The 24,784-nt window shown below is 35.7% G+C and overlaps 1 protein-coding gene across 2 annotated transcripts in view; it reads left to right on the plus strand.

The window, feature by feature from the left end:
- NADK2 (NAD kinase 2, mitochondrial) overlaps nt 1-24,558 on the plus strand; it is a 44,958-nt gene extending 20,400 nt beyond the window's left edge. Inside the window, exons 5-13 of one of the 2 annotated variants that reach the window (XM_052659130.1) lie at nt 247-330; nt 1,784-1,920; nt 8,488-8,566; nt 11,542-11,607; nt 12,904-12,999; nt 18,550-18,605; nt 18,742-18,795; nt 20,786-20,909; nt 23,896-24,558. In XM_052659130.1, coding sequence (XP_052515090.1) covers nt 247-330; nt 1,784-1,920; nt 8,488-8,566; nt 11,542-11,607; nt 12,904-12,999; nt 18,550-18,605; nt 18,742-18,795; nt 20,786-20,909; nt 23,896-24,034 — 835 coding nt within the window. In that variant the 3' untranslated portion in view covers nt 24,035-24,558. The remainder of the gene's footprint in view (nt 1-246; nt 331-1,783; nt 1,921-8,487; nt 8,567-11,541; nt 11,608-12,903; nt 13,000-18,549; nt 18,606-18,741; nt 18,796-20,785; nt 20,910-23,895) is intronic. The other variant, XM_052659131.1, reaches the window with a different exon arrangement.
- Nucleotides 24,559-24,784: the final 226 nt, after the last annotated feature.

Genomic DNA, 24,784 nt, shown 5'->3' on the forward strand with positions numbered 1-24,784 from the left:
TTTTACTGTAATGTGGAATCTTAAGTTGTATTATGGTATTAAACCTGGATGTAAACTACTATTTATATTTGGTCTTTTTTTTTTTTGGTTCTTGTTGAAAATATAAATAATATGTGGCAAAAATGAATTATAGAATAGAAATTCAAAAATATTCATGTCTGATTTTTGTAGTTTAATGATACCTTTTGAATTGAGTACTTTTATTTCTTCTTCCCTTTATACCACCCAAATTCCTTTAAAATAAAGGTCTGAGGGTCATTTATGTCTTCCTGTTCGATATACGCATTCCTTCCCAGAAGCCTTACAGAAGTTCTATCGTGGTGAGTTCAGGTAGGAACTTCTTACTATTGCTCTATAATTATCTTGTTAAGATAATATAATTATTATATAATTATTTTATTAATGTATATCATTAAAAATGCTGTTAAACAGAAAAAATTAGATAATATTTGGATTAGTCCATAGTTGTAGCCATAAAAAACAATTCAAATAATACATAAAAAATAATACATTAGCTGAGTCACAAACACATCTAACTTGGCTACTCCTAACCCTATTGGAACTATGTGGAGAAACCTTGCCAAATGCCACTTGGCCTGTAATGTAATTGTTAAGTAGAGGTTTTTCTCCTTCAGTGAGATAGAGGCCATGTCTCTACTTTAACCTTACATGTTTTTACCAGTTTGGTAAAAAGATGATTAAGACTATTGGTGAAAATTAAATGTTCAAGTTCTCTGAGATTTTGTATTTTTCACTCTCATCTTCTCCCATCCAGAGTGTCTTAAGGTTGGATTTATTCTAACTATGCTGAGATTCCTGGTATCTCTGTCTTACATGTTAAGTATTTCCTAACCAGTAGAGATGTTTTTTTTAATATTCCTTTCACTTAATTTGTTCAGTAGTCAGACTGCCCTGAAGAGAGGAAGGGTAGAGGGAAGAGTTAAGATGAGGTAGACCCATTAATTAGAGCTAAGTTGGACTACTTTTTTTCGCTGACTTAGCCTAGAGTTTATAGTTTGAGAAAACCTTTTCTCTAGGTGTTTGTGAAATTGTATTAAATCTTCTTGACTTCTGAAATCTTTTTTATTTTTAGTACCGAGTCTCTTAGTAGCGAGTTTTCAGTTTCTGATCATCTCAGAAGTTTAGCCCCCTTACAGATGACTAATATACTCCAAGTAGGAGTATATTTTTGTGTACTTATCTAGTAGAATCTGTCCCATTGGCTTTTTGATATGTCAGTTTTTGATTTTAAAATCAATTAAACTTGATTCCTTTTTTTTCCCACTAAAAAGTCATTGAAGTTTTAGATGTAATCTTAAGTGTTACAGTATTTGTTATTCAACTCTTATGTAAAAAAAAACAAAACCAAAAAACCAGAAAAATGTTATTACTGAATTTTAGGGAAGGAATTTTTATATAAACTGATCACTTTAACATAATGGTGTTTTAATTTCAGAATGTTTTCTTTTTTATGTATATTATACTTTTTGATAAGTAAAACACAACTACATTAGGCTCCATATATGGGATTTAATGGATACTTGATAAATAATTTGACTTTAATTCATGTTATTTGAGGGGTCTTATAGATACAGTAGATATTGCCATCTAAATCTGTTTTTGCGCAGGAATTTGTGGTGGGTTTTAGATATTTCTGGGGTAATTTGTTCATGGAATAACTAGTTTCTTAATATTAATTTTTTTAATTTGGAGAAACTATAATGTCTAATCCTTTGTTTAACTTATTCTATTTCAATATAACTTGCTTTTTCTTCACCCTAAGGTGGTTGTGGAGGCAGCGAATTAGGTTATATCTTGAAGGGACTGGCATCAACCCTGTTCCTGTGGACCTCCATGAACAGCAGCTGAGTTTGAATCAGCATAGTAGAGCCTTCAACATTGAAAGAGTTCATGATGAAAGTAGGTGGATTGGGAATTAAGTGTGTTTGGGGCAATATGTAATTTACAGTTCCTTTGATCTCTAATTTCTGGAAGTAATCATTTATAATTATATGGGGATTTCAGTGCCACTGACTACATTTAAGGAAGTATAATGAACTACTTGAGTTGTAAAATGTTTATGATTAGATTCTGAAATAAGAAATATAGCATATGTCGTTAACAATTTTTTTCTAGGGTGGGTTGGAAAACTCATTGATAAGGGAAGGACTATAAAATGTCTGAGAGGGTACTTGATATTTAAGGAAAGAGTCTTGATCTTAATCTTTGAAATGTCAAAAAGGAAAAAGAAAGTGGTTGAAAGAAAATGAACTAATCAGTGGAAGACTTCATAATAATTATACATTTATATATTTGCATTTATATATATTTACCATGGGTCTAGTTATTGATTAAAAAATCTTTTAGGAAATTTTGGTATCTCGGCTTAAGATTTGTATTTCAGATATTTGTGTAAGATGCTAAGGGAATATTAACATAAAATGATATGCAGCTTTTTTGTTGTGTTAAGATGAAGTCTCAGTTTTGAGCTAATTTGAGGATTATATTTAGCAGTATTTTCCCACTTTGTCCCATAACTGTAAGATTTTCATTATGCAAGAAGATCCCAAGAGATATCCTAAATATCTGTGGACTGTATAAAAGGATGTTATTTCCTTTTGCATTTCATTTCTTGGCTAAACTTTATCAGAAAAAGCTATCTTTACATAACTGTTTTCCGGCTTTGTTTCTGTCTGGTTGTGGTATTTGATGTTTACATATATTTATTTTTTTCAGAGTTTTTCATGGTGATTTATAACTTTATAGGTTCAGTTCAGTTCAGTCCCTCAGTCGTGTCCAACTCTTTGCGACCCCATGAACCGCAGCACGCCAGGCCTCCCTGTCCATCACCAACTCCCAGAGTTCACTTAAACTCACGTCCATCGAGTCGGTGATGCCATCCAGCCATCTCATCCTCTGTCATCCCCTTCTCCTCCTGCCCCTAATTCCTCCCAGCATCAGTCTTTTCCAGTGAGTCAACTCTTTGCATGAGGTGGCCAAAGTACTGGAGTTTCAGCTTTAGCATCAGTTCTTCCAGTGAACACCCAGGACTGATCTCCTTTAGAATGGACTGGTTGGATCTCCTTGCAGTCCAAGGGACTCTCAAGAGTCTTCTTCAGCAAAACAGTTCAAAAGCATCTATTCTTCGGCGCTCAGCTTTCTTCACAGTCCAGCTCTCACGTCCATACATGACCACTGGGAAAACCATAGCCTTGACTAGACGGACCTTTGTTGGCAAAGTAATGTCTCTGCTTTTGAATATGCTATCTAGGTTGGTCATAACTTTCCTTCCAAGGAGTAAGCGTCTTTTAATTTCATGGCTAAAGTCACCATCTGCAGTGATTTTAGAGACCAAAAGAATAAAGTGTGACACTGTTTCCACTGTTACCCCATCTATTTGCCATGAAGTGATGGGACCAGATGCCATGATCTTCGTTTTCTGAATGTTGAGCTTTAAGCCAATTTTTTCGCTCTCCTCTTCCACTTTCATCAAGAGGCTTTTTAGTTCCTCTTCACTTTCTGCCATAAGGGTGGTGTCATCTGCATATCTGAGGTTATTGATATTTCTCCTGGCAATCTTGATTCCAGCTTGTGCTTCTTCCAGCCCAGCGTTTCTCATTATGTACTCTGCATAGATGTTAAATAAGCAGGGTGACAATATACAGCCTTGATGTACTCCTTTTCCTATTTGGAACCAGTCTATTGTTCCATGTCTTGTTCTAACTGTTGCTTCCTGACCTGCATACAGGTTTCTCATGAGGCAGGTCAGGTGGTCTGGTATTCTCATCTCTTTTAGAATTTTCCACAGTTTATTGTGATCCACACAGTCAAAGGCTTTCGCATAGTCAATAAAGCGGAAATAGATGTTTTTCTGGAGCTCTCTTGCTTTTTCGGTGATCCAGCAGATGTTGGCAATTTGATCTCTGGTTCCTCTGCCTTTTCTAAAACCAGCTTGAACATCTGGAATGTTCCTAAACTGTGAGTTAATGCCATGTTTTAAAGATGGTTTTTCTTCCCCTGAAAAAAAGTCATTTGATGTTAGAAAATTTTTAAATAACTAGTTTTTAAAAATCTGGAAATCTTTCAAGTCATTCATAAGCAGATTTCCTATTACTGTTTTTGAAAGACTGCAGTAACTATTAATAGTTTAATTTTTTAAAAGATTTAAAAATCTTAGCTAGAAATTTTATTTTATACTTCACCAAAACAAGTTATTGCTGTCATCAAAATGATGTTCAGGATTTGGTTGTTTTCACCAACAGTATATAGGATATAGATTCATTGCTCAGATTCACTGGTTTTAGCTTATAAACTAAATATATATAGAAACAAATTACATATAAAGTTAGTAATATTCAGGATATGTATATCTGGTTTGTGGAGGTTCTAGTAAAAGCATAGGAAATACTCAAAAAGAATTAAAAAAAAATTTCTCAAAACTTAGGCACCAGTCTCTGAATGAAGGAACACACAAAATACTTATTATAATCAATGGTAAAAGGTCCTACACTGAGGCATGTTAGTATACTAGGGCTAAAGCAAACCTCTTGCTAGCTTCCAGAAAGGAAGTGGTGATAGTGGTGGTGATTGTGGTTGGAGCAGGTTATTTTATACTTGAAGAATCTGGAATCAGAGTAGTTTCAGATTTCTCAATAACAACACTGGAACTTGTTATATTAATTATTAATATTATTGGTATTAGCAATTATATAACATTTACAATGTTGGCACTATTTTAGAGAACGTTTTTGTTAGAGAGTTTTTTTCCTTGATAAAGAACTTTATTTTCTGAGAAAAAATTAGGAAGATTTCAAGATATATCTCATGTTCCCTATTTAAATTCTCTTCAGGTTGGCAGGGAACACTTCCTAAGAAACTGCCATTTGGGATTTTTGAATATAGGAGTAGGTTTGAGATTATAAATATACCACCATGTTTGATCCCTGATTTAGCTTTTTAATTTGGAACACAGGATTAAAGAGAAAAAAAAATGCTAGTTTTTTTGCAAGAAGGATGATTTAACTTCAATCCAATAAAATTTTCTGTTTAGTGTTATCTGTCCTTAACTAGATTATATATGTGGTGTGCTAAGTTGCTCAGTCACGTCTGACTCTGCTGCCACATGGACTGCAGCCCACCATGCTTCTTTGTCCATGGAATTTTCCTGGCAAGAATACTGGAGTGGGTTGCCATTTCCTTCTCCAGTGCATCTTCCTGATCCAGGGATTGAACCAGGCTCCCCTGCATTGCAGGTATATTCTTTACCACCTGAGCCACCTGGGTTGTATTCAAATTAATGAAGAGGAGTTCATTTTTATTACCATTATACCCTCAAGGGAAGGTATGTGCATGCTGAGTCGCTTCAGTTGTGTCCGACTATTTGCGACCCCATGGACTGTAGCCCTACAGGCTCCTCTGTCTATGGAATTCTCTAGGCAAGAATACTGGAGTGGGTTGCCATAGCCTCCACCAGAGGATCTTTCTGACCCAGAGATCGAACCCTGGTCTCCAGCATTCCAGGCAGATTCTTTACTGTATGTGCCACCAGGAAAGCCCAAGAATGACATAATGATGTGCGTGCATGTTAAGTCAAGGGAAGGTAGAGTTTGTTTATTTGTTAAAGAAAACTTTTAATCACATAAACTCGTAACTTTTTATTTGCAAGCCTACTTGTATTAATTTGGATAAGTGAATTGATTTGATAAACAATCCTAGAATCTCAGTGGCTTAACATACTGAAGTTTTATTTATAGTTCAGTTCACTGTCCAAGGAGTGTTCAGGCAACCTCCAAACAGTGGCCTTTGATCTTCTGTTTGGTCCTTGTAACTTATGGGGAGAAGACAGTGAGAGCATGGGGGATTCTTAGGGAAGTTTTAGGAGCCAGGCCTTTTCACTACTTTTGCTCATATTCCACTGGCCATTACTAGTTCCATGAGTATACCCAAGGTGGGTGGATCCAGAAACATAGTCTAATGGTTTGACTGTGAGAGAAGTGAACAGTATTTTGGTCTCTGTCACATAACAATTCTATACTTAAAAATATAAATTAATGATTAATTTTGTAATGGATTCTCTTAGATAGAAGATTGTCAATTGCTCTTGAGTCCATCTTTTTGTGTTTTGTTGAAGCAAGGTGTAAATGAACAGTTTAATGATTAAATAATGTTTGGTAGTCAATTAGCATGAAAGAAATATAAGCAGAATTAAGATGATTAATGAGACTTGAAACAGTTTTATCAAAAGAGGAAGAGAATATATAAAAGATTTCAGGTGAAATTCAGCAAGCACATATAGTAAAAGTGCTATATACAGAAAGGAAAATTAGGATGAGGAGAAACAAGAATACAGATAAAAAGTTAAGACCATACAAAAGAAAAACATATGGTTACAGTTTGGTGAGATTTCAGATTTATCAGTTACTAATATACAGTGATGGCTTCCTTGGTGGCTTAGCAGTAAAGAACCTGTCTACCAGTGCAGGACACAGAGGTTCCATCTCTGGATTGGGAGGATCCCTTGAAGAAGGAAATGACAACCCATTCCAGTATTCTTGCCTCAGGCATGATTTGGCAACTGAGTACAAAGCAATATTTAGTGAGTACTTACTGTTAGTGAACATTTGTAGAAAAATCTGTGAGGAGATACAAAACATTCAATTAGTGATTACACTATGTAAAGAAAAATAATATAAACTATAAATTTTAACTTTTTACGTTGGTAAAACTTGTTAGTTGTAAAAATGTGAATATATTTAGTACCAAATTAAGACAATATCAAAAGTTAAGTATGCAGTCTTAAGTACAATCAAATTTGATCAAACACATCATTCTTATATACCTTTTTGTATCAGGTTCCTTCTGTATTACAAGATCTAGCTGATAATGTTAGCCCATTATATAATTTAGTCAAATAAATTTTTAAGATTCCATGGTATTGTAATAGCAACTTGTGGTAATTGAAAGAATAGTTGGGTCACTTTAGACAGTTAAAATCCAAAAGAAATTATACATGTAATTAACATTCAATAAGCATATAAACAAATAGGCTACAAGTCAGAGGAGAATATTAAATTGGCGGTTGTGTTGGTGACAGTGGTGGAAAGTTTTATAGAGTATTAAGTGTCTAATGTGTCTAATACACATTAACCTGAAACAGAATCTTAAAACATAGCAAATTACCCCAAAGTTTACCATCTTAATAGAAAATACTTGTGATTTCACAGAGATTATGAAAGTCAAGAATCCAAGAGAGGCTTAGCTTGTTAGTTCAGGTTTAGGGTCTCTGAGGAGGTGACAGTCAAGCTGTTGGCCGGGACACATAACTGGGCTGGAAGATCTGCACCACAGCTCGTCATGTGGCTGCTAGCAGGCGGCTTCAGGTCCTCACTATGTTGGGCTCTCCATTGGACTGCTTATGAAATATCCTCCCCCAGAACAAGTGATCTGGGAGAGACAGTGACCAAGGTAGAAGCCAGGGTGTCTTTTTAAACCAAATCTCAGAAGTGACATACCATCATTTCTGCCTTATGTTGGTCACATAGACTAATTCTGGTGTGATGTGAAAGGAAGAGTTATATAAGAATGTGAATACCAGGAGGCAGGAATCATGGGGGACCATCTTAGAGGCTAGCTGCTGCCTCAGTTGAAGTTAACATTTAGGTTTGACTAAGAAAAAACAGTGGAGGAGACAGAAAAGGTATCTTGTTCCATAGTGCGTGCCCAGCAGGAGACACCTGGGTGCCACGAACCTGCTATTGGTGACACTGGGAAGAAAGGGCTGGCGTCTCAGGCTGGGGACTGGCTAGAGACAAAAACATAAAAGCGACCATCTGAAGGTGAAAATCACACTTTGATCCAGAAAGCAGTGGGATTCTTTGGAGGATTTTGCGTGATAAAGTGCTGTTTAAGTAATCATCACGGAAGGTTACATAAGTTGTACACAGAACCGTAAAGGGTAAAATAAAGTTGACATTTTTTTAGGAGTCATATAAGGAGATGTGGCACTGTTCCTCCAGAACTGCCATTGCTGAAAAACATTCTCTATTTTCTATTTGAAAAATAATCTGACTTTTAACATAACTGATTTGGCTTCGTACATGAGCCATCCATTGTAGTTTGCTGCTTGAATCCAGAATGGCTCTGCCTTGGAAGTACTTGATCATCTCTATTTCTGAAACAGGTTGTAGTTGGAGCAAAACTTAGCCAAGTGTGACAACTTGAATCTTATGCTGTGAATAAATATCAATATATTTCATCACTCTTGAAAAATTGTTTCAAAGAAGAACTAAGGTTTATTTACTCATTGCAGCTATAATGTTTAGATGATTTTGTGGTTCTATATTATGAATACTTTAAGATTTAATTCATATGTTAATGTTAAGCTATAGATGTTATTAAGACAAATATTTTAATATTTTATAAAATTTATATGGTTATATTTCTGAAGTTTTAAGGCGCTCTCTTGGATTTTTCTTTCATTCTCTGCAGAGTTTGAGGCTTCTGGACCCCAGCTTTTGCCAGTGAGAGCACTAAATGAAGTCTTCATTGGGGAGAGTTTATCATCCAGGTACTTTTAAACTTGTCATTTTGAGTTTAATATTCTAGTAATTTTAAACTATTTATTAAATTTCTACCACCTAAGATTTGTGAATAATTAATACTATATAAGTAAGAAAAATGAATTATTAAATGAAATATTTCCACACTTTTGTACACATTAATACATGTTAAGAAGAAAGAAAGTTTCATTACCACAAATGTTTCTGAAGCCCTAAATTAAACAAAGTTACTCAGATTTCTTTACTGCAGTATTTCCCTGAGCCTTTCATCTGTTATATACATAATTTATAAATGTTTAAGAGAATGCTATATAGGCATATATTTGCAGTTGATATAAAACTTTGATATTATAGACTGTTCATATTAAAATTTCCCTACTGATTGTCTTAATGTTTCATAAAGCTGATTTATTTATTTGCTTGTTTTGATCCAGGATCCAGTTAAGGAGAACACAAAAATATTACTTACTTTTGAATAAATCTTGTTTATTTGGCTATCATAGCCCTTTAAATTGAATTAAAAATGGTTTTTAGTCCCATCCCTGTTTTGTCATTTATGACTTTTACATTTTTTAATGGTCTAAGCCAATTGCAGAATATTGGCAGAATATTCCTTATTTTGGATTTGTATGATTTTTTTTTCTCTGCATGATAAAATTCAGACTAAGCATTTTTGACAAGAATACTGCAGAAGTAATGTTCATCCTTTTCAGTGCAACATCATAAGGCAAGAGTATTAACAGCTTAAGATTTGTAACCATTATTACCGAAAATTAAGGTTAGTGAAGTTCTTCAGTAGGAATATAAAAGCATAGTGTATGTTTTATTACTGATAAAATCTATTTTGTGAGTGTTGAATATAACTTAGATTTAAATTGTCAGCAGAATTTTTTGCAGAAAATTTATTGTGTGACACTAGTTACTAGTTGTAAAATGACTGCCATAATGTAAAGTTAATTTAACTCTTGGTGGTACATTTAGAACTTTCTTTCTCATTTTTGTTGTTGTAAGGGAGTTAGGGATAGATGATTAAAGATAAATCTATATTCTACTCTCCTGCTACCAGAACCATGTGACCTTTTGAAGGTCATGTAATTGATTCCCTGAGAGTTTCAAATTTTCTGAAATTCTCTCCATTATAAGTCATATTCTTTTATAGTAAGTTTAATTATGAGAAAAATTTGTCTTAAAAAAACCACATTTTAGCCATTAACTTAACTACTGGAGGTAGTATTGAAGAGAACAAAGTTTGATTCAACAGACTGATTTGAATTATCTTTTTGAGTTGTAATTATTTTGATTAATATAATTTTAAATTTATGCAATAGTATATATTGCACACCTGCTGTATGAACTAGGAATATAAAAACGAATAAGATAAAAGTAGTTGTGTCTTAATGTTTAGGAAGCTTGTAAAATATACAATTAAAAAATTATTAAAAGTAAGGTGTATTCTTCAAGAAATCAAATAAAAATATATACTTTAAAGAACTTAAAAATATGGTAAAGTGTAAAGATGGACTTATTTTAATATAGTAAGACGTATGCAGTAACAGAAAAAACTATAGCATATCAAGTTTGAAGCAATATGGAAATAAGTAATGGACACATTTATGTCATAAGAGAGAAGGAAGAGAATATAACAGTGATATAATCTCATCACTATTGCTAAAGACAGGCAGAAGAGAACAGCCTTAAAATGAGATTGGAGAAAGTCTCCATTAAAATAAATAGATGACAAAGGTAAAGATGTTTTGTGAGTTTATGCTTATTCGAGGGAAGCCATTTAAGGGCTTATTACATTATTCTGTTTGTATATTTGGAAGGTCATAACTTCTGAGAGCTTCTACTAGCGTTGCTTTATGATTTGTACTTACTAAAAATAACTTACAAAAGGAGGAAAATTGGGATCAATGATTGACTTATGGAAATTCAGTGAAGGCCCATTAGGAGGTGTTAGATCGAATGCTTCTGTTTTCTGTGGTGGCAGTGCTTTGGTTGGTTTACCCCTGATGTCTGATGCTGGTTCTTTTTGTGGTCTTTGATGCCTCCCCTGATATCTTTACTAAGATTAAGGACAGCAGTGGGTGGGCTTCTGATGCTATTGAGAAAGCCTTAACTACGGGAGATATTAGAGATTACTCTGAAAGATTCTATGACACAGACCCTTAGGCAGAAAGGAAAGGAACACGTACTGAAGGCCTGCTGCGTGTCAGGCGCTGTGCATGTTGTATGTTGCCACGTGTATGCTCATAGCGACTCTGTGAGAAAAGTGGTTGTATTTCTCAGTGAAAAAACAGATTTGGAGAATTCAAATCACTTGGCCAAGCTCATATATTTAATTTAGCATCAGAACCATCATGTAAACCCAGCATTTCTAATTCCAGATCCAGTATTGAGTTGTCATGAGAACTTATTACTTATTTTTTAAACTGCCCTGCCTGTACACGCCTTCCTCCTGGCAGTGCTGTTTCAAGGCTATCTTGTATTATTTCTTATATAGTGTCTTGTTTGTTGCTTAAAGCAGTAAACAGCACTCTAAATAGTTGGTAATTATTACTGTAAAATTTCTGACCTGCATACTAGAATATAAACTTCTAGAAGATTGTGTCTATTCCATTTACTATTAAATCCCTAGTACCTTGCACAGTGCTTATTATAACATTAGGCACGTAATAAATATTTGTAGATTGAATAAAATACTGATGCTATCATTATCTCCATTTTATAGGGCAGTCTGTGGTTCAGAGAGGTGAAGTAAATTGCCCCAAGTCACACAATTAATAAATAACAGAGCCGGGCTAAGCCTGTGCTTTTCTTTAGTGTGTGTGATAGAATTGTCGTCTTCCTGAAAACTGAAGTGCTTTGCTTGGAAAATGTGAAGTGCGGCAATATTATTCCTGCCTCATTTATAATGTTCTTAAACTTAAGAACATTTTAAAAGCCCAATTTTTTTTCTTTTCTCCTATTTGTTCTAACCTAGAATGTCTTATTCTTGGGCTGTAGCAGTGGACAATTTAAGAAGAAGTATACCCACTCTAAAGGGACTGTGAGTTTTATTGCTGCCTTAAAAAAATAATTTCCCTGAAACCAAAATTCTGAGTTGACTAATCTTGATAAACTTGCATGTGAGAATGACACTAAATTTGCTCTTTGTTTTGGACTCAGCGTCTCTCTCCTGACTTCTCTTTATCTTCACTTCTGCTTCTTTTCTGTCCCCACTTACCTCTAATCTCTGGTTTCTACGTGATTCTTGCATAATAGATAGCAGCCATTCCAATGGATTTGGCTGACTTGTCTGTATTGTATATAATAGACTAATGTACCTAAAATTCTTAATTTTCTAGGAAGACATAACAAAGCTATGAAATAGATTAAATGTGAATATTAGACTTGCTGTCTTTTATTTTTAAAGAGAATGCTGACTTCAGAGAAAAAGACGACTTGAAGTTATATCATATGAAGCGTTCACAAACCACGAGCTTGGCAGGAGAAAATGAAAGGGTTAGAATAAGAGATAAACTATCCGATGAATGTTAATATTTGCAGGCATGTCTAATAATTGTCATTGTTTTGAAAAGCTATATTTTGTTAAGGGTTTATTTTAGCTTTTTTATTTGCTGGATAAAAGTAACTCATTGTCAACTGTTGACACCACTGTATGTTTCAAAAGTTCTTTGAATAATTACAAATCACTTAAACATTCATGTAGTTAAAAAGTGGTGTCATTTTTTTGGGGGGGCTAGTGTCAGAAAACCCAGTTGATTTCATGTTTATTAAATAATCTTAGAACTATCAATCTTTAAAAAAATTACAGTTCTTATTTTATCCCTAGTTTTGTTCACTGGTCCAGGACTGATTGAGATTTTTCTTTAGAACCTCATTATCTCTGCTAGCTTACTATCAATTCAAAAGGCACATTAGTACATAACTTGAGAAACAAGAGTTAAGTTGAAATGGTTGGTAACTTGAAGGATTAGATGCAGACTTAGGTGTGTCGAGGACTAGCTCCCGAGAATAAAACTCCCTTAGGAATGGCATTTTCTTTTTGAATTCTGAAATCATCTTCTGTATGTTTCCATAGCAGTGCTAGGTAAAAATTTATAAGAAGCTCTTGTTTGAAATCTTAAAGGAAGGAGGCACATATAGGTCAGAGAAGGATGTAGACACACAGATATTTTTGAATTTTTTTCACTTAATCAGTATTGGAATTAGCATCATGATATGTGTCCCTACTAAGTCAGGATGACTTGCTTAGATTTCATCAGCTCTGAAAAAGATACTTTATCTCATTTACCATGAGACATAAGTTCTGCAAATCCAGTTTTATATTCTCAATTCATAGGGCTTCCTACTACGAGATTTCAGTTGATGATGGTCCATGGGAAAAGCAGAAGAGCTCTGGGCTCAATTTGTGTACTGGAACAGGATCAAAGGCCTGGTAAGTAACTTGGAATGTTGCTTATCAACTTTTGTGAAATACTTTAAGTCATATAATTTGCGTGCTGTCTCACACTGGTGTATCTGAGGCCTCTGATATGCAGGAAGGAGCCTGGCGTTAACTTATCGGTTGGCTCAGTTTCTGTTGCACTCATCGATTGGGTCCAAGAGTCCAGCTTTGACTTATAGCCCAGCCTGGATCTGGTCATTCTTTATCTTCCTGCACTAGGTTTGTAAAGAGAAAAAAGAAAATGAGTGTTTTTAGAGAGTGTATATTTTAAAAAATGAATATTTTAAGTTATAAAGAAATGAAAACAAAGTACAGTACCAAAAAATATGCCAGAAGTTTGTGCATTCAAGGCCTAATTGGAGATAACCTGGGACATCCTGAAAGCTGCCTACCCTATGGCTCCTATCTGGGAAGCCTCTTCCACTTTTTAGCACACACGTGCCTGTGCCTCCCTGACTTTTATTTGTAGCCGTCATCTCTCTTGCATACAGGCTCATATTGAAAAATTACCTACCAACTACATAAGGATGTTAGTAGCACTTCAGATTCAACACATTCAAAACTGAATTTATTGTCTTCTGTTGTTCTCCTGTGTTGCCTGTCTTGCTGAATAGTATCACTGTTAGCCTTGACTTCATAGTCTCAGGAAAACACATTATCCCCTAAAGGCTGGCTCATAACTCTGGGTCCCCCTGTTCTCCCTCTGTACTTAGCAGTCTCTGAATCCTGTCAGATGTACTTCAGAAATTCTGGCCCCTGCTTTTCAGTTTCTATGGCTGTTTCTTGGTGTCAACCCCCATCTCTTTAGTGAATGTTCTTTGTGCCTCATCTTGCTTCTTCAGGCTGTTATTCATAACTCCTACCACAGAGTAATATTTCCGTAATGTAGATAGATCTCACTATTTCCCTTCTGTGCTTTAAAACTTTCTTAACTCCTGACTGTGTTCATGTTAGTCTGTCATATGAAGCCCTTTAAACGTGAGCTAAGGTTCCTTGCCAGCCTACTCCTGCCTGACCCTAACCCATTACACTGGAGGCTCTGCAGGCTACTTGCAATTCTTAGCACAAGCCATGTTCTCTCTGGGCTTTTTGTTTTTGCTCAATGTACCTTCTTCCTGCATTGACTGCCTGAACATTTTCCACTTTCCATCTACTGGCTAAAAATTCCAGTCTTCAAATGTCACTTAAATGTCAAAATCTTTGCTTAAGACCTTGTTCTTTTCATAAGCCTAAGTAATCAATCCCTTTTTTTTTGCCCTTACCCAGCGCTTTTTCCTCATAGCACTGTCATAGCTGCTGCTGCTGCTAAGTCACTTCAGTCGTGTCTGACTCTGTGTGACCCCATAGACGGCAGCCCACCAGGCTCCCCCATCCCTGGGATTCTCCAGGCAAGAACACTGGAGTGGGTTGCCATTTTCTTCTCCAACGCATGAAAGTGAAAAGTGAAAGTGAAGTCGCTCAGTCGTGTCTGACTCTTCGTGACCCCATGGACTGCAGCCCACCAGGCTCCTCTGTCCATGGGATTTTCCAGGCAAGAGTGCTGGAGTGGGGTGCCATCGCCTTCTCCGATGTTATAGCACTTAGCACATAATTGGTTTCTAGTAAGTTCATACCCAGTTAGTTTGAGCAACTTGAGGCACATGGGGTGGTGACTAGTGACTTTTTTTCTGCTTAATTTTTTCTTTGCTAAGCACAGTACTTCACACTTATTCACTTAAAATGCTTTTTTAAATAAATGACTACACACTCACAAATACAGCTAAAGCAGTGCGTATCAAACTGACTTAAGTTTGAGTTCTTTAAAATTGAGTTTTATTTCCCCTACCACTCACCATATGCTTGAGTCCTGTGTTGATGTTGCATTTAAGTATGGCTTAGATTAGCAGTTCTGTCTTTTCTGTGTGGCTTATTAAAGTCTGCTTTGTGCTCAGTGCTCTAGTATAGAGCCTGGTCTCTGGTATAGGGACCAGGATATGGTCTCTAACCATATCCTGTCCCTGCCACCTTGGTTACTTAGTCCCTTTTCTTTCCTACTCAGCCTTATGCAGCTTGCTTGCTTCTGACATGATCTACTCTCCTGTTATCACCGATAATTCTTTCATTATGATTGGATTTCCCATTTATCATTTGATCCTTGAGAAAAGAGAAGCATTGGGGGAGAAGAGAGAAGGCTAGGGATCAGAGATACTGAGGGAAAGTTTATACGTTCTATATATTACATTAATAATTTCAATTTACTGCAGTACCATCTTTGAGCACTTTCTTTGTCCCAAGTAAGTATATTATCTTACTTAAATTCTTAAGAATACTCTGAGATTAGTTAATTTTATTTTCACTGATAGACTATAACAAGTCTCAAAAGTTAACTGACTTGCCCAAAGCCATGTGGCTGATAAATGGAGGAGGAAGGATTTAATTTCGGGGCTTAATTCTAAACTGTAGACTTCCTGTGCTACAGAAGGAGGAAAAGCTTGGAGGGTCCCCTGTGGGAGGTTATGGGAAGTGTTGCCCATGATAGTCACTCTTATTCCTTTAGCTGGAACATAGTTACATGCTGTGTGGCTAGAGGGGTGGGAAATACAGCCTAATCATGTGTCTGGGAGGGTGGGGGGAAGAGCTCAGGGATTAGCTGTCCCATCTTTGCATTTCCAGAAATTCTTGCACAAGACGTAGGATGTGGTGGTTATGTTGCATAACAAGCATCTGTGCATCATCGCGGTGTCACTCACCTCAGTCCTTTTCCCGGGTGGATTGCGTTTGCAGCACACAGTAGAGAAGTACCACAGAGCAGGATCGTTTGTTTCCATGAGTTCTTAAGCCTCTTCCCAGTCCTCCTCCTTTGTACATTCTGTCCCAGCAGACCTAATTAACGATGAGGAGGTGTTCTTAAGTAAAGAGAAAGTTTTACTAGCTGATGAAGATATGAGACTCTTTGCCTTTCAATTCGGTTGTCTTTAGTAGAAGTTATGTCCGATTTCACATCAGAACTCTTACAGTGGTGAAGGTTGTAGATCTAAGGAAAAAGCTGTTGTTTGCTAGCTCACACCTGCTTTGGCATATAGTTTGTTTTTGATGTAGAATGTAAACCACTCCTAAGGGTAGATTGAATTGGCTGAGATTTAGATTATACCCGCAGGAAATTAGTTTTAATTTAACCCTAACTCAGAGAACTTAGTTTGTATTGACTTGTGGTATTCCTAATAAGTCATAGTTCTAGGAATGTTAGAACATGTCTTGTAAGACTTCTGCTCTCTTAAACTAAGTCTTAATTATAGTAAAGATACATGAGTCACTATTATCTTTTGCCCTTTACATATTTTATTTCAGTGGAACCCTATTAACAGCTTATTTTTATGTGACTTTAAAATAGAATTCTAAAGCAGTAACGAGGAATTAAGAGTGTAACTCATACAGATTTCCTTGCACTTGACATTTTCGTTGAGTTCTTGCCAAGAGCCAGAAACTGCCCTCAGTGCCTTATGGCTTGTAGTGTGTGACAGTAGTAATGCTAACGAGATAGGTTTTGTGAACCTCATACTAAACAAGAAGAAAGTCACAACACTTGCACTTGAAGTATTTTGGTTTCTCCACATAGTAAGTGTGAGCAAGAGGCGAGAATGGAGCTTGGGATGTTTGGAATGTGAAGTTAGAGGGTGAGTAATGGTGAAAAATAGGCTAGGCAAGGGCATTTTAGATTTTTTTTTTTTTTTTTTAGCATAAGGATATGGTCTGTGAATGACTTCAATTTTTTAATGTAAAAATTTGTATATCTGTATTTTTCTTAAGAGAATGTCCAAAATGTTTTAATGTTTCTCAAAATATAAGAGTATAGGATTAGAGTGGGTATATGGAGCATCTCTTATTCTTCTTCCCTCAAAATGTTAAGAGCCCCTGAATTAGGTTTAAGTTGTGTGACTATGAAGTGCTGTTCCTTTTCTAAGGAGCATCTACTGCGAAGAAGTAGAGGCAGGAGGAGAATTCTAAATTAGCTGGAAGAATTGTGTTTTTTTTTAAAAAAAAAAACACCTTTCCCTAACCACCTTTTTAGTCCTTAGGTGGTTAAGGGTGTAAACACCTTTTAAAAGTTGCTGCTTTTAAAAGTTACTCCTATTTGTGGTAATGTTTGTTCTTAAGTGGTTACATGTGGCATCTTGCTAAAGGTTTCTCCCCTTCAGAAATGATTTTATAATTTAGAGAAATACCTGTTTAAAACTGTGGTAGGACTTGCCTGGTGGTCCAGTGGTTAAGAATCCACCTGCCAGTACAGGGGACGCAGGTTTGATCGCTCATCTGGGAGGATTACACATGATGTGGAGCAGCACGCCCGGGTGCCACAGCTACTGAGCCTGTCCTCTAGAGCCCTGGGCACTGCAACTACCAAAGCCCACATGCCCCAGAAACCTGTGCCCTGCAACAGGAGAAGTCACCGCAGTGAGAAGCCCACGTACCACAACAGAGTGGCCCCCGCTTGGCGTAAAGAGAGAAAAGCCCCCAAGCAGCAATGAAGACTCAGCGCAGCCAAGAAGTAAAAAATAAATAAAACTTAAAAAAATAAAAAGTATGTTAAATAATACAAAGGGGATACAACGAAAAGCTAGTTTCTTTCATTTTATATTCTAGTACTAATCTCCAGATATAACCACTGTATATATTTTTTAATATAAGTAACACAAGGAAATTCTATATAAATAGATAGAACAGCTGACTCATTGGAAAAGTCCCTGATGCTGGGAAAGATTGAGGGCAGAAGGAGAAAAGGGTGTCAGAGGATGAGATGCCTGGACAGCATCACCGATGCAATGGACGTGGACTTGGGCGAACCTCGAGAGATGGTGAGGGACAGAGAGACTTGGTGTGCTGCAGTCCATGGGGTTGCAAAGAGTCGAACACAACTGAGCGACTGAACACACATATACACATACGTACACTGTATAATGCTTTTGGTTTTTTAACTTAACATGTTGATATCTTTCCACATTGGTATTATACATATGGTTGTAATATAGTCTTCTTGATATCTATGTAGTATTCTACTGAGTAGCTATATTTACCCAGCTTTCTGCGGTTTTGCTATTATAAACAATGCTTCTGTAAATATCCTTATACTTGTCTTTGTGTATTAGATGTGTAAGTATATTTTAGGATAAACTACTAGATTGAAGAATATGTTCATTTTAAATCCTAACAGAATTGTCTAATTGCAATTTTTATAATTCCATTAGTATATGGGCATACTTCTCTTCCCATACCCATGTCAATACATTATCATTTTTTAATCTTTAAAATCTGAGAAGAATCTTGTTTTAATATCTCCTCAGGTATGAGTGAGATTGAACATATTTTCATATGACCCCTGGACTGTTAACCCATGTACTTTGCCTACTTTTAAAAACTATATGAGATGGCTATTGTTTTTTGGGTATTTTTTTTGCCTGATAATTTCTAAGAGTTCTTTGTACATTAAGTAGATTATTCCTTTTTCATTTTTAGTATGTTTTTAGAACCAAAATAAGAAAAAATGTTTGTGGTATTTATTTCTAGGTCATTCAATATTAACAGAGTGGCACCTCAGGCTGTGGAAGATGTTCTAAATATTGGTGAGTACTAAATAGCTCTTATGTTACAATTATAATATGCTATAGAATGTGTAGATTTTATTGTATGTTAGCTATACAGTATGTTACAAAATATTTTATTTAATCAAGATATTTTCCCCCTTTCTTTTTCCAATAGCAAACCGACAAGGAAATTTAAGTCTTCCATTGAACAGAGAATTGGTAGAGAAAGGTCAGTGACAAATGATCATAATCACTGACATTTTCAGTTAAGTTCTGTGTATATTTTGAGGATGTTATCATGAAATGTACTTGTCTAATTAAGCTAAGCATAGTACTTTTTTTACTCCAACAATATAATACTCCTTAAAATATATTGAATCAGTAGAGTTTAAGTTGAAATTTTATGATTTTTGTCAACCATGGAAATCTAACTTCTGTGTCAAAACAGTGTGATTGCAAACTTTTCCTGGGGAATGGGAAAATGTAGAAAATACACATCTGGCAAATAGGAGACGCATAACCTAAATTCGGTATGCCATTAGTATCCTCTGAATGAGAAGGAATTCATTGAGCTGTGAATGTTTACCTTCACATTCACTAAAATGTTATCTTATCCTTTTCCTACATACTCCTGCCCAGTTATTTCAGTGTTCCTTTAAGAGAACCAGCACTGGTGGAGAAAGGATACTTATCAGGGAATTTGAAGACCTGAGTTCCAATCCCAGACCAACCAGTCACTGAAACAATGGGCAAGACTGTTTTCTTTGCTCCTCTGCTTCCTCAACAGTGGAATGAGGGAGTGGACATAGATTGCTGGGGAAGTCTTCAAATTCATTAAAAAAAATTATTTTAAAAAATATTTAAATTCATAAACTGAAAACCACATTCATTTGATTTGCATATGAAATTTTAACACACTAAAGTCTATTTATCTACCAGGATCATTTTTGAAAGTACAGACCCTCAAACTAAAGCTAAATAGTGTTGTCTTTGTTTAGTTGAAGAGTATCCTAAGATTTAAAGGTATATTATTTTTAGAAAAAAAAGCAAAAATCCAAACTTGTTTATAGTTGCCTTTACTTACCTATGCTGCAGTTGCCATCCGTAAACATTTGAATTTGAGAGTTATCATAACAGATTCACATTGGTTGCCTTTAAAGTGATGTAGCAATACATGGTAAAGTATATTAACAGAGTCAATTCATTTTATTTGTGTGTTTTGGATTCCCGAAAGACTTTCTTTGTTGAAATGGTTTGCCTTTAAAATGGTTTGTAAACAGGACTAAATCTCTGTGGTTCCTTTCAGTTCTCTAAAATGGATTGTTTTCTCCCTCTCTGATTTTGAGACCTAAAATATTATTTTAATCATGGCTTTGAGTTGGAATTAGTGTTAAATCTGTACTGAAGGAAGGAAAGTGAGGCATTTATAGTAATTGATTCTTCATTAGATAATTTAACTTAAAACAGTATATATAAAACAACTGAAATTTATATCACTTATGTAATTTAAGGGTATATATAAAATACAGTGATTTTTCTTTTAATAAACATACTGCTTTACTGAATGAATATTATTCCTTTGAAGATTTGACTTATCTTCAGAAGCAACAGTGAATGCCAATGGTGCAGTCACTGTTACAGACGCTTCCTTTAATTCAAATGAAATTTTGGTATATAAGGTAGATTATCTGATAGTCTTGTGATGTCTTTTAGTGTGGTGTTCAACTAAATGCTTTTTTCAAGCCCAGTTTCTTTGTACAGTTGTCTTTAACCAGTTTGTGCTCTGCATGCCAACTCTGTGTGCCTCTTGGTTAGGGAGAAAGTAGATCCCAAAGGCTTGTGGAAATACCTCATGAACCTTTTGGCATGATGTTTTGGAAAGGAACTTATTAGCAAGGGATTATATCAACTCAAGTTCCATTTTTGAGTGCTTCAAACTAGTTTCTCTTTGTTTACTGACTTTACAGTCCTCCCTTCCCCCACCAAAGGTACCTATTTCTGCTATCCTGTGGGTGATGTAGGCTTCTGTGGGCTAATCTGGGAACATACTCCTTGTTTATAAGCATTTTTTTTTAATGGAGTTTGTCATGAGTTCAAAGATACTTGCTGCCAAACAGACTTTTGGAATAGAACTGCCTTTAAATTGGGGATAGCATCCATTCTCATTTTGCACTTCTCAGAAGTGACTGTGCTAATATTTGGCTTTTTTTCCTTTATAGTAACAAACGAATATAATGAATCACTGCTCTACAGTCCAGAAGAACCAAAAATACTTTTCAGTATTCGAGAACCAATAGCAAACAGAATTTTCTCAAGCAGTCGTCAGCGTTGTTTCACCTCAAAGTAAGCTTCCACAGTCTTCTTGTAGCTGTTTTCCTCCCTTGTAATTAATTACAAAGCACATTTGGCTGTGAAAGTATTGTTTCATTAAATCACTCCTTCAGACTTAATCATGCAGGAAAAGTAGATGCTGTGGAGCTAAAGTGGTATCACGCTAATAACCTGGCTAAAGTGATATTTTCTCTAAAACGTTCTGTTTCATTTTAGAGAAACTAAAATTTAACTGAATGGAAAGGACATGGTTGTTTAATTGGGTAATGTGTACTTGTTTGTTTTTACTTTATTAAGTAAGACACAGTAAGATCAGATTGTCAACTTCAAAAGAAACTGACTGGAAAGCAACTTTTTTTCATATGCTATGGAATAAAAGCAGGACATACATTCATATAAAGTCTAAGTTGTGTAGCAACATAAAGGACTCATTTCTTTCAGCTTTTTCCTACAAGTGAATCTCCCACCCATGCCCACATCTATTAAATTTGCCACAGATTTTTTGTTTTGAGGGGAAGATATACAAAAATGTTTATAATTTTTGTAAAGGTTGCCCAGTCTTCCAGACTAATAAGAAAACTTAACTATAGTTAGGGCTTCCCTGATACTTCAGCTGGTAGAGAATCCTTCTGCAATGCAGGAGACCCCGGTTTGATTCTTGGATCAGGAAGATTCCATGGAGAAGGGGTAGTCTACCCATTCCAGTATTCTTGGGCTTCCCTGGTGGCTCAGACGAAAAAGGATCCACCTGTAATGTGGGAGACCTGGGTTCAGTCCCTGGGTTGGGAAGATCCCCTTGGAGAAGGGAATGGCTACCTACTCCAGCGTTCTTGCCTGGATAATTCCATGGACAAAGGAGCCTGGCAGGCTACAGTCCCTGGGGTCACAAAGAGTCAGACACAACTAAGCGACTTTCACTTTCACTTTTTATCTCATGGCAAGCACAGAATAGTTGTTACAAATTGCTTCTTAACAGTGTGCATATACTTTTTTGAAAATGCATAATTGATTTTTTCCAGGAAAGACACTAAAAAGGATAGTGATCATATTTAAAAATCACTTAATCATTTGAGAATTAATTTTGATTAATCAACAAATCTGTACTCAGATTGGGTAGGACTGAAAGATTCATTTAAATGTTTGCTCATATAAGTAGGAGAACAGCTTTATGACTTTGGCTGGAAAATATTTCTTAGCAACAGAGTGACAAGTTGAACTAAATTAGAGTTATTGACTTTTGTTAATCAAGACACCATCAAGAAAATAAAGAGGCAAGCCACAGAGTGAAATAGTATCTATGTCCAGCAATGGACTCATATCCAGAATATATTATAAAAATTCTTACCAGTCAGTAAGAAAGAAGGCAGGCAACCCCTTGGAAAAATGGCCGAAAGTCTTGGACAGACATTTTGCAAAAGAGAATATCCAAATGGCTGATAAGTGTATGGAGAAACATCCTTGACCCTATTCATCTGAGAAATGTAAATTAAAACTATATCATATAAACTATAGTCATGTAAGGATGTGAGAGTTGGACCTTAAAAATGGCTGAGTGCCGAAAAATTGATGCTTTTGAATTGTGGTGCTGGAGAAGACTCTTGAGAGTCCCTTGGACTGCAAGGAGATCAAACCAGTCAATCCTAAAGGAGATTAGTCCTGACTATTCATTGGAGGGACTGAAGCTGAAGTTGAAGCTCCAATACTTTGGCCACTTGATGTGAAGAGCTGACTCATTGGAAAACACTTTGATGTTGGGAAAGATTGAGGGCAGGAGGAGAAGGGGGTGACAGAGAATGAGATGGTTGAATGGCATCATAGACTCAATGGCATGAGTTTGGGCAAACTCCAGGAGATAGTGAAGGACAGAGGAACCTGGCATGCTGCAGTTCATGGGGTTGCTTAGAGTCAGATATGATGGAGCGATTGAACAAATTCAATACTACACACACTCACCAGCCTAGCTAAAATACCAGTTGTTGATAAGGTGGAGCAACTAAAACTTTTATATAAAAGTGGAGCAACTAGAAATTTTATATAAAACTTTTATACTGTTAGGAGTAATATGGAAAATTGTTTGGCAGTTACCTACCAAAGCTGAATACAGGACATGCAGTGACTCAGTGATTCTGCTCCAAGATATATATCCAGCAGAAGAGTATACACTTGAGTATACCAAGTACCAAGAGACATACTCAAGAATATTCATAGTAGCAATGTTCCCAATAGATCAAAACCCTAATGTCCATGAGCAGTATAAGAGATACTTAAATTTTGGTATTTTCGTACAGTGCAGGTGTTTTCAGACAGCAATGAAAATGAACCCAGTGCTGCTACATGTGATAATAAGGATGATTTCACAAGCATACTGTTGAGCAAAAGAAGCCAGATATAGGCATATCCATTGTATTCTTCCATTTAAATAGAACTTCAAGAATAGACAAAGCTAGTATTACTATGTGATTGAAATTAGGATAGTGGATATGCTTGGGAAGGAGGGGCTGGGAGTAGAGACTCGGAGATGGGATAAGAGCAGTGAGGGAACTTCCCGGGAACTGAGTGTAACATTCAGTTACTAATTTGGGTGATGATTACACAAGTGTGCTCATTGAGCTGTACCCTGATAATATGTGCCTTTTCTGTATGTTGTATATAAGTAAAAATTTTACATGACAGTAGTTACATTCTTGATCAATACTTAAAATACTTGTAATAATGTTCAAAAAGCTCCTATGAGTTCCATCAAGTCTGAACTTGTTCACTTTTAAGTGTTTGGGTAAATGGAGCTATCCTGAACATTTCAGTTTTGAGATTTTTGGGGGGTAATGTACTCATATTGACATAGTCACTAATTCTCTCATAACTAAGGGCAGGGCAACTTGATTTTTAAAATCAAGGCCAAATGATCTACCTGCCAGTTTAGATTAAAAACTCAGTGTTTTAAAGAAACTGCAGTTTAAGAAAAGTGTTGATATTTAACAAGATGTCTCTCTCTGCCTAGGGTGTGTGTGCGTTCTCGGTGTTGGGATGCATGCATGGTTGTGGATGGAGGAACTTCCTTTGAGTTTAATGACGGAGCCATTGCTTCAATGTTGATCGAGAAAGAAGATGAGCTTCGAACTGTGCTTCTAGAGCAGTGAAGGATTGCCTCAGATGACAATTTTGATTGCCAGAGAAATAGTTTTACTGCAGAAAACAGCCTACCAGTCACAAAGCTAGTTTTTGGTTGCTGTTGAGACTGATTGGCCTTGGGCTGAAAGGTGACCAAGAAAGTGAGATTTGCATTATTCTTCTGATGGATTCTGATGGAAAAGATGTTCACTATGTAAGAAAATGGAGGACTAAACTGATTAGAATTCAAAACAGTGAAATTTTGATACTGCTTACAATTGGTTTCCAAGAGTGTTGGTATCTTTATAAATTTAGAGAGGTAGGCTCAAATAAAAGATTTAATGTTTAGGATTTGAAATTTAACTGTACAAGTTTTTTTTTTTTTCTCCCTTTTCCTCCTCACTTTGTGGAATTGGTCAGACCAAACACATCTCATTTGATTAGTATTTTTTTATAGTACGTAAAGATCAAGATTTTTTTAAAAACTTTGATGGAGAATTTTGATAAATCCTGATATTGACCTAATTGAAATAGGTAAATGTGTTTTTATATATCTGCCAAGAGTTTTCTAATTTCAGAACACGATAATATTGTTGACTATTGATTTAAAAAGTTCAATCATTTTTGAAATTATTTATAGATGTTTTCATTTAATTGACTATCAGGTTAATTTTGACAATGCTGAGTGAAATATACATGAACAAAATCATGGCACTATTACAAATGTATTAATTAGACAATAATTATTTTAGGTCTTTGGTAATTTTTTTTAATGATTT

Source organism: Budorcas taxicolor, chromosome 20 (assembly GCF_023091745.1).
Source record: "Budorcas taxicolor isolate Tak-1 chromosome 20, Takin1.1, whole genome shotgun sequence".
Taxonomy (NCBI): domain Eukaryota; kingdom Metazoa; phylum Chordata; class Mammalia; order Artiodactyla; family Bovidae; genus Budorcas; species Budorcas taxicolor.